At 44.9% G+C, this 12,635-nt stretch overlaps 1 protein-coding gene across 3 annotated transcripts in view; it reads left to right on the top strand.

Moving 5' to 3' along the window:
- Nucleotides 1-12,214, top strand: part of LOC138661772 (cytochrome P450 2G1-like) — a 33,003-nt gene extending 20,789 nt beyond the window's left edge. For all 3 annotated transcript variants that reach the window (XM_069746675.1, XM_069746677.1, XM_069746676.1), the window contains 3 exons: nucleotides 7,760-7,947; nucleotides 11,336-11,477; nucleotides 11,603-12,214. In XM_069746675.1, the coding sequence (XP_069602776.1) occupies nucleotides 7,760-7,947; nucleotides 11,336-11,477; nucleotides 11,603-11,784 (512 nt within the window). In that variant the 3' untranslated portion in view covers nucleotides 11,785-12,214. The remainder of the gene's footprint in view (nucleotides 1-7,759; nucleotides 7,948-11,335; nucleotides 11,478-11,602) is intronic.
- The last annotated feature ends 421 nt before the right edge of the window (nucleotides 12,215-12,635 follow it).

Here is a 12,635-nt window from a genome sequence, read left to right on the forward strand (position 1 = left end):
TAACATAACAAACTTGGGCTGGCTGTAGGCACTTTTAAATTGGTTGCAGGGGTACACGGGCAGCAGTGGTCTGGTCAGTGGAAGTCTAGTGGAAGGAGTGACCGCAGACAGGCTTCGAAGGCCTAACATAACAAAATTGGGCTGACTGTAGGCACTTTTAAATTGGTTCCAGGGTAACACGGCCAGCAGTGGCCTGGTCAGTGTAGTAGTTGTAGAAAGAAGGGACCGCAGACAGGCTTCGAAGGCCTAACATAACAAAAATGTCAAAACAATGGTATTGTCAGTGCCAGGCATTGAAGGATGTCAGCGCCTAGACTACACATTGGTGAAGCTGTGAGAGATAATTTTGCTAGTGGTAGAGCACTGTTTGAGCTGGGGGGGGGAACTGTCTTGTGGCCGGCGGTACAGGCACAGGGCCCCTCATATTACAACGGTGTGTCTGACGTTGGGTGCGCACCACCACCGCCAGAGACACTTTATTGTACTATGAGGGACCCAGTGGCAGTGCCGTCGACCAAAAGCGGCCACACCCACCTCTTCAGACAAACAGCACTCTCAAGGGTCCAAGCGCAAAGTGGCGATAGCACGGCCCCGTGTGGGGAGTTTGGCCATTTCGTGAGGTGGAAACATGTCGTATGCTGGACAATCAGGTGAAGAAAATTACGAGATTGGAAAAGTCATTCAGAATAGTCCACAGGCAAGACCTTTTCATAGGAAAGCTAGGTGTCAGCCGGGCAGGGTGGGGCAAAAGATTTTGAAATCCAGTTGTGGTTCATTTTAATGAAGGTTAGATCATCTACATTTTGGGTAGCCAGACGAGTCCTTTTTTCTGTTAGTATTGAACCTGCAGCACTGAATACTCTTTCTGATAGGACACTAGCTGCCGGGCAAGCAAGCTCCTGCAATGCATATTCTGCCAATTCTGGCCAGGTGTCTAATTTGGATGCCCAGTAATCAAATGGGAATGACGGTTGAGGGAGAACGTCGATAAGGGATGAAAAATAGTTTGTAACCATACTGGACAAATGTTGTCTCCTGTCACTTTGAATTGATGCTGCAGTACCTGTCCTGTCTGCGGTCATAGAAAAATCACTCCACAACCTGGTCAGAAAACCCCTCTGGCCAACGCCACTTCTGATTTCTGCCCCTCTAACACCTCTGGTCTGCTGGCCCCTGGAGCTCGTGTGAGAACGATCACGGGCGCTGTGTGCAGGGAATGCCAGAAGCAAACGGTCAACAAGAGTTGATTGTTTTGTTGCTAATATTAGTTCCAAGTTCTCATGTGGCATAATATTTTGCAATTTGCCTTTATAGCGAGGATCAAGGAGGCAGGCCAACCAGTAATCGTCATCGTTCATCATTTTTGTAATGCGTGTGTCCCTTTTGAGGATACGCAAGGCATAATCCGCCATGTGGGCCAAAGTTCCCGTTGTCAAATCTGCGGTTGTGCTTGGTTGAGGGGCAGTTGCAGGCAAATCTACGTCACTTGTGTCCCTCAAAAAACCAGAACCCGGCCTTGCCACGCCACCAATTTCCCGTGCCCCCGGGAAAGCTTCCTCATTAAAAATATACTCATCCCCATCATCCTCCTCATCCTCCACCTCCTCTTCGCCCGGTACCTCGTCATGTACACTGCCCTGACCAGACAATCGCTGACTGTCATCAAGGCTTTCCTCTTCCTCTGGTGCAGACGCCTGATCCTTTATGTGCGTCAAACTTTGCATCAGCAGACGCATTAGGGGGATGCTCATGCTTATTATGGCGTTGTCTGCACTAACCAGCCGTGTGCATTCCTCAAAACACTGAAGGACTTGACACATGTCTTGAATCTTCGACCACTGCACACCTGACAACTCCATGTCTGCCATCCTACTGCCTGCCCGTGTATGTGTATCCTCCCACAAAAACATAACAGCCCGCCTCTGTTCGCACAGTCTCTGAAGCATGTGCAGTGTTGAGTTCCACCTTGTTGCAACGTCTATGATTAGGCGATGCTGGGGAAGGTTCAAAGAACGCTGATAGGTCTGCATACGGCTGGAGTGTACAGGCGAACGGCGGATATGTGCGCAAAGTCCACGCACTTTGAGGAGCAGGTCGGATAACCCCGGATAACTTTTCAGGAAGCACTGCACCACCAGGTTTAAGGTGTGAGCAAGGCAAGGAATGTGTTTCAGTTGGGAAAGGGAGATGGCAGCCATGAAATTCCTTCCGTTATCACTCACTACCTTGCCTGCCTCAAGATCTACAGTGCCCAGCCACGACTGCGTTTCTTGCTGCAAGAACACGGACAGAACTTCCGCGGTGTGTCTATTGTCGCCCAAACACTTCATAGCCAATACAGCCTGCTGACGTATGCCAGTAGCTGCCCCATAATGGGAGACCTGGTGTGCAACAGTGGCAGGTGCGGATGGAGTGTTTGTGCGACTGCGGTCTGTGGACGAGCTCTTGCTTCTGCAGGAGGACGAGGAGGAGGAGGAGGAGGAGGAGGGGGTGCGAACGGCTACAGACAACTGTTTACTAGACCGTGGGCTAGGCAGAACTGTCCCAAACTTTCTGTCCCCTGTGGACCCTGAATCCACCACATTTACCCAGTGTGCCGTGATGGACACGTAACGTCCCTGGCCATGCCTACTGGTCCATGCATCTGTTGTCAGGTGCACCTTTGTGCTCACAGATTGCCTGAGTGCATGGACGATGCGCTCTTTAACATGCTGGTGGAGGGCTGGGATGGCTTTTCTGGAAAAAAAGTGTCGACTGGGTAGCTCGTAGCGTGGTACAGCGTAGTCCATCAGGTCTTTGAAAGCTTCGCTTTCAACTAACCGGTAGGGCATCATCTCTAACGAGATTAGTCTAGCTATGTGGGCGTTCAAACCCTGTGTACGCGGATGCGAGGCTAAGTATTTCCTTTTTCTAACCATAGTCTCATGTAGGGTGAGCTGGACTGGAGAGCTGGAGATCGTGGAACTAGCGGGGGTGCCGGTGGACATGGCAGACTGAGAGACGGTGGGAGATGGTATTGTTGCCGCCGGTGCCCTAGATGCAGTGTTTCCTACTACGAAACTGGTGATTCCCTGACCCTGACTGCTTTGGCCTGGCAAAGATACCTGCACAGATACAGCAGGTGGTGCGCTAAATGGTGGTCCTACACTGCCGGAAGGGATGTTGCGTTGATGACTAGCTTCATTGGCCGAGGGTGCAACAACCTTAAGGGACGTTTGGTAGTTAGTCCAAGCTTTCAAATGCATGGTGGTTAAATGTCTATGCATGCAACTAGTATTGAGACTTTTCAGATTCTGACCTCTGCTTAAGGAAGTAGAACATTTTTGACAGATGACTTTGCGCTGATCAATTGGATGTTGTTTAAAAAAATGCCAGACTGCACTCTTTCTAGCATCGGATACCTTTTCAGGCATTGCAGACTGAGCTTTAACCGGATGGCCACGCTGTCCTCCACCAGGTTTTGGCTTTGCCACGCGTTTTGGGCAAGATACGGGCCCGGCAGATGGAACCTGTGGCGATGTTGATGCCTGCTGCGGCCCCTCCTCCTCCTCTGCTTCAGAACTGCTGCCGCCTGCACCCTGTTCCCCCAATGGCTGCCAATCGGGGTCAAGAACTGGGTCATCTAATAACTCTTCTTGTACCTCCTGCGCAACTTCGTCTGTGTCACCGTGTCGTTCGGTGGTATAGCGTTCGTGATGGGGCAACATAGTCTCATCAGGGTCTGATTCTTGATCAGTACACTGCGAGGGCAATGTTGTGGTCTGAGTCAAAGGACCAGCATAGTAGTCTGGCTGTGGCTGTGCGTCAGTGCACTCCATGTCAGATTCAATTTGTAATGGGCATGGACTGTTAACTGCTTCACTTTCTAAGCCAGGGACGGTATGTGTAAAGAGCTCCATGGAGTAACCCGTTGTGTCGCCTGCTGCATTCTTCTCTGTTGTTGTTTTTGCTGAAGAGGACAAGGAAGTGACTTGTCCCTGACCGTGAACATCCACTAACGACGCGCTGCTTTTACTTTTACCAGTTTCACGAGATGAGGCAAAAGAGCTAGAGGCTGAGTCAGCAAGATAAGCCAAAACTTGCTCTTGCTGCTCCGGCTTTAAAAGCGGTTTTCCTAATCCCAGAAAAGGGAGCGTTCGAGGCCTTGTGTAGCCGGACGACGAACCTGGCTCCACAGCTCCAGACTTAGGTGCAATATTTTTTTCCCCACGACCACCTGATGCTCCACCACTAACACTACCCTCATTACCAGCTGACAATGAACGCCCCCGGCCACGACCTCTTCCACTAGACTTCCTCATTGTTTTAAAAACGTAACCAAACTAACGTTATTTGTTGCAGTCACACAACTTACACGGTGAGCTATAACTTCAGTATGATTTAGCTACCCCTTTACAGGTTGGTGAGACCACAGCGAAAATCAGGCCCAATGTTACACACTCTTTTTTTGGTGGCTGCAAATTAGAGAGATGCCCCACACGCAGGACTGTCACTGAAGCACAAATGTTAATATTAATGTCACACTATTATTTTTTTTTTTATTTTTATTTTTTTCAGGAACACTTTAGAAACCCCCCAAAAAAAAAAAAATAGATTTTTGCAGGGAGAATTTAGAAAACAAATGTAACAAACTATATGCTTTCTATGGGCCACTGAGTGAGAGATGACGCACACAGGAATCAGGAGTGGCACACAAGCCCAGAGGCCAATATTTTTCTACCAATGATTGATGGAGTTATTTTCTCTGGTAGATTTTGGAACCCAAATCAAGGAAAAAAAATGTAGGCTTTCTATGGACCACAATTGGAGAGAGAGAGAGAGAGAGAGAGAGATGGCACACCCAGGAGTCAAGACTGGCACACAAGCAGAAAGGCCAATATTAATCTCCCATTTTTTTGGGGGTTTTGTTTTTTTTTTTTGTTTTTTTTTTTTTTCAGGGAGACTTTAGAAAAAAAAATAATAAAAAAATATGATTTTATCAGGAAGAATTTAGAAACCAAATAAAATAAAATGATTTTTTCAGGGAGAATTTATAAAACAAATAAAAACAAAAATAGGCGTTCTATGGCCCACTGACTGAGAGATGACGCACACAGGAGTCAGGAGTGGCACACAAACCCAGAGGCCAATATTTTTCTACCAATGATTGATGTAGTTATTTTCTCTGGTAGATTTTAGAACCCAAATCAAGGAAAAAAAATATAGGCTTTCTATGGACCACAATTGGAGAGAGAGAGAGAGAGAGAGAGAGAGAGAGAGAGAGAGAGAGAGATGGCACACCCAGGAGTCAAGACTGGCACACAAGCAGAAAGGCCAATATTAATCTCCCACTGTTTTTTTTGGTTGTTTTTTTTTTTTTTTTTTCAGGGAGACTTTAGAAAAAAAAATAATAAAAAAAATATGATTTTATCAGGAAGAATTTAGAAACCAAATAAAATAAAATGATTTTTTCAGGGAGAATTTAGAAAACAAATAAAACCAAAAATAGGCGTTCTATGGCCCACTGACTGAGAGATGACGCACCCAGGAGTCAAGACTGGCACACAAGCAGAAAGGCCAATATTAATCTCCCACTGTTTTTTTTTTTTTTTTTCAGGGAGACTTTAGAAAAAAAAATAATAAAAAAAATATGATTTTATCAGGAAGAATTTAGAAACCAAATAAAATAAAATGATTTTTTCAGGGAGAATTTAGAAAACAAATAAAACCAAAAATAGGCGTTCTATGGCCCACTGACTGAGAGAGAGAGAGAGATGGAACGCTTAGTACTGGCACACAAGCCCAAAGGGCAATATTAATCTCCCTTTTTTTTTCCAGGGAGAATTTCTAAAACCCAAAAAAAAAAAAAAATAGGCTTTCTATGGCCCACTATTTGTGAGAGAGATGGGACGCTCAGGACTGGCACAGATGGCACGCTCAGGACTGGCACAGAAGCCCAGAGGCCAATATTAATCTCCCTTTTTTTCTGGGAGAATTTATAAAACCAAAAAAATATTTAAATAGGCTTTCTATGGCCCACTATTTGTGAGAGAGATGGCACGCTCAGGACTGGCACAGATGGCACGCTCACAACTGGCACACAAGCCCAGAGGCCAATATTAATCTCCCTTTTTTCAGGGAAAATTTATAAAACCAAAAAAAAAATTAAATAGGCTTTCTATGGCCCACTATTTGTGAGAGAGATGGCACGCTCAGGACTGGCACAGATGGCACGCTCACAACTGGCACACAAGCCCAGAGGCCAATATTAATCTCCCTTTTTTCAGGGAAAATGTATAAAACAAAAAAAAAAATTAAATAGGCTTTCTATGGCCCACTATTTGTGAGAGAGATGGCACGCTCAGGGCTGGCACAGATGGCACGCTCAGGACTGGCACACAAGCCCAGAGGCCAATATTAATCTCCCTTTTTTTCAGGGAGAATTTATAAAACCAAAAAAAAAAATAAATAGGCTTTCTATGGCCCACTATTTGTGAGAGAGATGGCATGCTCAGGGCTGGCACAGATGGCACGCTCAGGACTGGCACACAAGCCCAGAGGCCAATATTAATCTCCCTTTTTTTCAGGGAGAATTTATAAAACCCAAAAAAAAATAAAATAGGCTTTCTATGGCCCACTATTTGTGAGAGAGATGGCACACTCAGGACTGGCACACAAGCCCAAAGGCCAATATTAATCTCCCACTGTATTTTTATCAGGGAGAATTTATACACCCCACAAAAAAAAATACAGAAAAATGAAAAGGCTTTCTATGGCCCACTATGTGAGAGAGATGGCACACACAGGGATGGCACTCTAGCAGAAATGCCAAATTGCCAATCTTAATCTCCCACCAAAAAAAAAAAAAAAAAAAAAAACAGGGAATGTCCTACAATTACTATCTCCCTGCCTGCAGTAATCTCAGCCAGGTATGGCAGGCAGCAATAAGGAGTGGACTGATGCACAAATGAAATAAAAAGTGTGGACAAACAAAAAAGATAGCTGTGCAGAAAGGAAGGAACAAGAGGATTTGTGCTTTGAAAAAAGCAGTTGGTTTGCACAGCGGCGTACACACAGCAATGCAGCTATCAGGGAGCCTTCTAGGGCAGCCCAATGAGCTACAGCGCTGAGGGGAAAAAAAAAAAAAAAAAAACTTCCACTGTCCCTGCACACCGAGGGTGGTGTTGGACAGTGCAAATCGCTGCAGCACAAGCGGTTTTGTGGTTAATGGACCCTGCCTAACGCTATCCCTGCTTCTGACAAAGCGGCAGCAACCTCTCCCTAAGCTCAGATCAGCAGCAGTAAGATGGCGGTCGGCGGGAACGCCTCTTTATAGCCCCTGTGACGTCGCAGACAGCAAGCCAATCACTGCAATGCCCTTCTCTAAGATGGTGGGGACCAGGACCTATGTCATCACGCTGCCCACACTCTGCGTTTACCTTCATTGGCTGAGAAATGGCGCTTTTCGCGTCATTGAAACGCGACTTTGGCGCGAAAGTCGCGTACCGCATGGCCGACCCCGCACAGGGGTCGGATCGGGTTTCATGAAACCCCGACTTAGCCAAAAGTCGGCGACTTTTGAAAATGTTCGACCCGTTTCGCTCAACCCTAGTGGCCACAGTTACTTTCTCGTACTTTAGTTCATTGATTGGGTGTTATTTGGGCTTTGTATGATTGTATTTTGCGCTCCATGTGGTGACTATTGGAGGGCATCAATAGAAAGTATACTAAGACCAGCCCTGTATTGCAACTCTACAAAATGTCGTCTTATGCATTTCAGACAAGATTCATCAGGAGATTGACAATGTGATAGGAAAAGATCGCTGTCCAGCAATAGAAGACAAAACGAAAATGCCGTACACAGAAGCCGTGATCCACGAGGTCCAAAGATTTGCTGATATTATTCCTGCAGGACTCGCTCATGCTACAAGCAAAGACACAACCTTCAGGGGCTACAACATTCCTAAGGTAAGCTCATCATCTTCACATCTTGAGATGGTTCATATGGTTTTCTTCACTTAAATTAGAAAAATGTTTATTTCTATAAAACAGCACCAGTTTTACTTTTGGGCTTTGTCTTGTATTGCAAAACGTATAGATAAATAGGGCTAATGAATAAGTAAGTGCCCACCATTTCCTTCATTGGTTGGATTGTCCCATTTCAGATTCTTGGAATTTTTTATTCTACAAATTTATCCACTCAATTTTAGGATCATTTGATTTCTTCAGGTCGGTTCTTCTTTCTCTAAGCTCAATCACAAAAAGGTGTGCACTCCAGTTTAATGGTTTAAATTTCCCACTTTTGAGTATTTCTTTTTTAGATGGTAATGCAATTCCGGCCTCATTCATTTCATTTAGTTGGGCTACACTTCCAGACTAAGCTCATAGATAGAGACGAGTGAACAGGATCATGACAAATCTAACTAAATTACCTGAAAAACTTGGATTCAGCAGGGCCAGAAATGGTTCAAAATTATGCTCATCTTTCCTTACTAGAGATCAGCAGATCACTTTGTGCAGCCACATCTCTGGCTGCGCCGCGCTTAGTAACCCGTTGTTTACCCTGGTTACCATTGTAAATGTAAAAAAAAAAAAACAGTACATACTTACATTCCGGTGACTGTCGCGTCCCCCGGCGTCAGCTTCCCTGCACTGTGTAAGCGCCAGCCGTAAAGCAGAGCAGTGACCTCACCGCTGTGCTCTGCTTTACGGCTGGCCGGCGCTGACGCAGTGCAGGGAAGCTGACGGTGAGGGACGCGACAGACACCAGAATGTAAGAATGTAAGTATGTAGTTTTTTTTTTTTTTACAGTTACAATGGTAACCAGGGTAAATATTTGGTTACTAAGTGCGGCCTTGCGCTTAGTAACCCGATGTTTACCCTGGTTTCAAGTGAAGACATCGCTGGATCGGCGTCACACACGCCGATTCAGCAATGTCGGCGGGTGATCCAGCGACGAAGTAAAGTTCTGGCCTTCTAGCTCTGACCAGCGATGTCACAGCAGGATCCTGATCGCTGCTGTGTGTCAAACACAACGATATCGCTATCCAGGACGCTGCAATGTCACGGATCGTTATCGTTCTAAAGTTGCTCAGTGTGAAGGTACCTTTAGGTTGCGCGAAGCGATTTACTCACCTCTATTCCTCACCTGTTTTTTTTATTTTTTTTTGCCGCCTCAGCTTCTCTGTCCTCGTTGATGTTCTTCTGCTTTTTTGGAACTCCATTTCTGCCTGAGGACTGTCACATGGGGCAAGGCAATATATGTCAACATAAGTGTTGACCTCCTCCCTCCCAACCCTCCACCACCCGTAACCAGGTGAGGCCAATGCGAAGCCTAAGATTTGCCTCAGTTCTTGAATGGAGTGACAGAAGAAGAGGAATCTGATGTTAACTATTGAGGTGCTGTAATGATGGCAGTAGAGGAAGAAGTAAAGGGGGGTAAGTAAGAAAAGATAAGATAGATATATCTAAAAAAAATAAAGGGAACACTTAAAGAACAGAATATAACTCCATGCTTTCTGGCTGATGTTTTGGTCACTTTTGGATGTTGGTTGCGCTTTCACACTCGTGGTAGCATGAGACGGACTCTACAACCCACACAAGTGGCTCAGGTAGTGCAGCTCATCCAGGATGGCACATCAATGTGAACTGTGGCAAGAAAGTTTGCTGTGCCTGTCAGCGTAGTGTCCAGATGCTGGAGGCGCTACCAGAAGACAGCCAGTACACCAGGAGACGTGGAGGGGGCCGTAGGAGGGCAACAACCCAGCAGCAGGACCGCTACCTCAGCCTTTGTGCAAGGAGGAACAGGAGGAGCATTGCCAGAGTCCTGAAAAATTACCTCCAGCAGGATGCAAATCTGTATGTGTCTGCACAAATGGTTAGAAACTGACTCCATGAGGATGATCTGAGTGCCCGATGTCCACAGATGAGGGGCGTGCTCACAACTCAACACCGTGCTGGACACAGAACACCAGGATTGGCAAATTCGCCACTGGTGCTGTATGCTCTTCCCAGATGAAAGCAGGTTCACATTGAGCACATGTGACAGACTTGACTTGACAGAGTCTGGAGACGCCGTGGAGAATGATCTGCTGCCTGTAACATCCTTCAGCATGACCGGTTTGGCAGCGGGTCTGTAATGGTGTGGGGTGGCATTTCTTTGGAGGGCCGCACAGTCCTCCATGTGCTCACCAGAAGTAGCCTGACTGCCATTAGGTACCGAGATGAGATCCTCAGACCCCTTGTGAGGCCATAAACTGGTGCAGTTGGCCCTGGGTTCCTCTTAATGCAGGATAATGCCAAACCTCATGTGGCTCAGTTCCTGCAAGATGAATGCATTGAAGCTATGGACTGGCCCACCCATTCCCCAGTCCTGAATCCTATTGAACACATCAGGGACATCATGTTTCGCTCCATCCACCAATGTCACGTTGCACCACAGACTGTCCAGGAGTTGGCGATGCTTTAGTCCAGGTCTGGGAGGAGATCCTTCAGGAGACCATCCATCCGCCTCATCAGGAGCATGCCCAGGCATTGTAGGGAGGTCATACAGGCGCATGGAGGCTACACACAGTGCTGAGCATCATTTCCTTGTCTTGAGGCATTTCCACTAAAGTTGGATCAGCCTGCAATTTGATTTTGAGCATCATTCCAACTCCAGACCTCCATGGGATATTAGTTGTGATTTATATTGATCATTTTTAGGTTTTATTGTTCTCAACGCATTCCACTATATAATGAATAAAGATTTACAACTGGAGTATTTCATTCAGTGATATGTGGGATTGTGTGTGTGTGTGTGTGTGTGTGTGTGTATTTTTTAAAATTACTTTAGTCAAGGCAATTTCAATCTAGATGGGATTAATTTGCAATTACTGTAATCAAATTTGCCAACAGCATTTTGAGAGATTTACTAATAATAATCTTTTATTTTTATATAGCGCTAACATATTCTGCAGCGCTTTACACACATTATCATCACTGTCCCCGATGGGGCTCACAATCTCACAATCACAAGCTAGAATCCCTATCAGTATGTCTTTGGAATGTGGGAGGAAACCGGAGTGCCCGGAGGAAAACCACGCAAACACGGAGAGAACATACAAACTCTTCGCAGATGTTTTCCTGGGTGGGATTAGAACCCAGGCCTCCAGCGCTGCAAGGCTGTAGTGCTAACCACTGCGCCACCGTGCTGCCCATTTACTTTATTGTACAAGAGTAGGACAACAATAGTGCTCTTTTTTTGTAACTCATAAGACTCTTTTTAAGAAAAATGGACAACCTCTATGCACTAATTATTTAAAGCTGACTTGTATTGTGTTTTTTTTAAATTACTTTTTAATACTTTTATTTACAGGGAACTACGGTGTTTCCAGTCTTGACCTCTGTACTCAAAGACCCCAAACAATTCAAGAATCCAGAAAAGTTTGATCCTGGACGTTTTTTGGATGAAAATAGTGGCTTTAGGAAACATGATGCATTCATGCCTTTTTCTGCAGGTAAAATAACTGTCCATTACACTGTATCTGATACCGGAAAACTAATTATGTAAAAGTTAAAAGAGCCTAAATCTATTCATTTGTTTAATGACCACATATTATGTATAATCATTCTGTGTCCTTAGGAAAACGCATTTGTATGGGAGAAGGCCTGGCTCGCATGGAGCTCTTCCTCTTTTTCACTACTGTACTGCAAAAATTTACACTGAAGCCCACAGTGGATAGACTACAGTTGGACCTTACACCTGAACCTAAAACCAATGGCTCAATTCCCAGATCCTATGAGATGTTTGTTGTCCCTCGCTGAGGAGCCCCTCTTTACTTTTGTAGCTTGATCTAATACCGTCATATTTAATAATCAAAATTGAATTGTATTTTATGATTTAGGATATTGTTAACGATATGGTCCCAACATACCTCTGATTTAATGCACATATTGGCCATAAGTGTTTTCGTATAAATCTTCACGGTGTCCTCAAAGTTGAAGTTAAGAATTGAAGATCTACTCAGGAACTTTTGGTGATAAGAACTTAATATATATATTTATTAGTTGTTTACCTAGGCTGATGCCTTCCGGTCATAAAGAGGACTATACATTATCATGTTGATGAAAATTTCAACTGTAAGGTCTCATTCAGATGTTTGTATTGTTCATGCATGAGAAAAAAGAACCGATTATTCTGGTCAGAGTGTCATCAGTTTTTCTCGTACATGGAGAGAATAAAAGATAAAAAGTTTTCCCACCTTCTCCTTTACGGCAGTCCATGAAAATCCGATCAGAATTGGACATGTCTCCGATACTTTGCGAGGAACATTTGCTCCAAGGAAAATATTGTATTTGTTTACAGCTTCTTACAATATCCTAAGTATAAGCACTATCCATGAAAACAATTGGTTAGCATTCGTGAAAATCGAACACGTGAACAAGACCCAACACACAGAATATATCGGCTGTCAGAGAACAGTCAATCATTATCATTCTCTGTTTATGTTCTTTCTATAGTGAGTTAAACCGTACATGTAGCATCTTGCCTTGGACTAAGGTCAACATTTACCTTTTGGAAGCAAAGAGAAAAAAATATTAAGGTACCGTCACACTAGATGATATCGCTAGCGATCCGTGACATTGCAGCGTCCTCGCTAGCGATATCGTCCAGT

This window comes from Ranitomeya imitator, chromosome 2 (genome assembly GCF_032444005.1).
Source record: "Ranitomeya imitator isolate aRanImi1 chromosome 2, aRanImi1.pri, whole genome shotgun sequence".
NCBI lineage: Eukaryota > Metazoa > Chordata > Amphibia > Anura > Dendrobatidae > Ranitomeya > Ranitomeya imitator.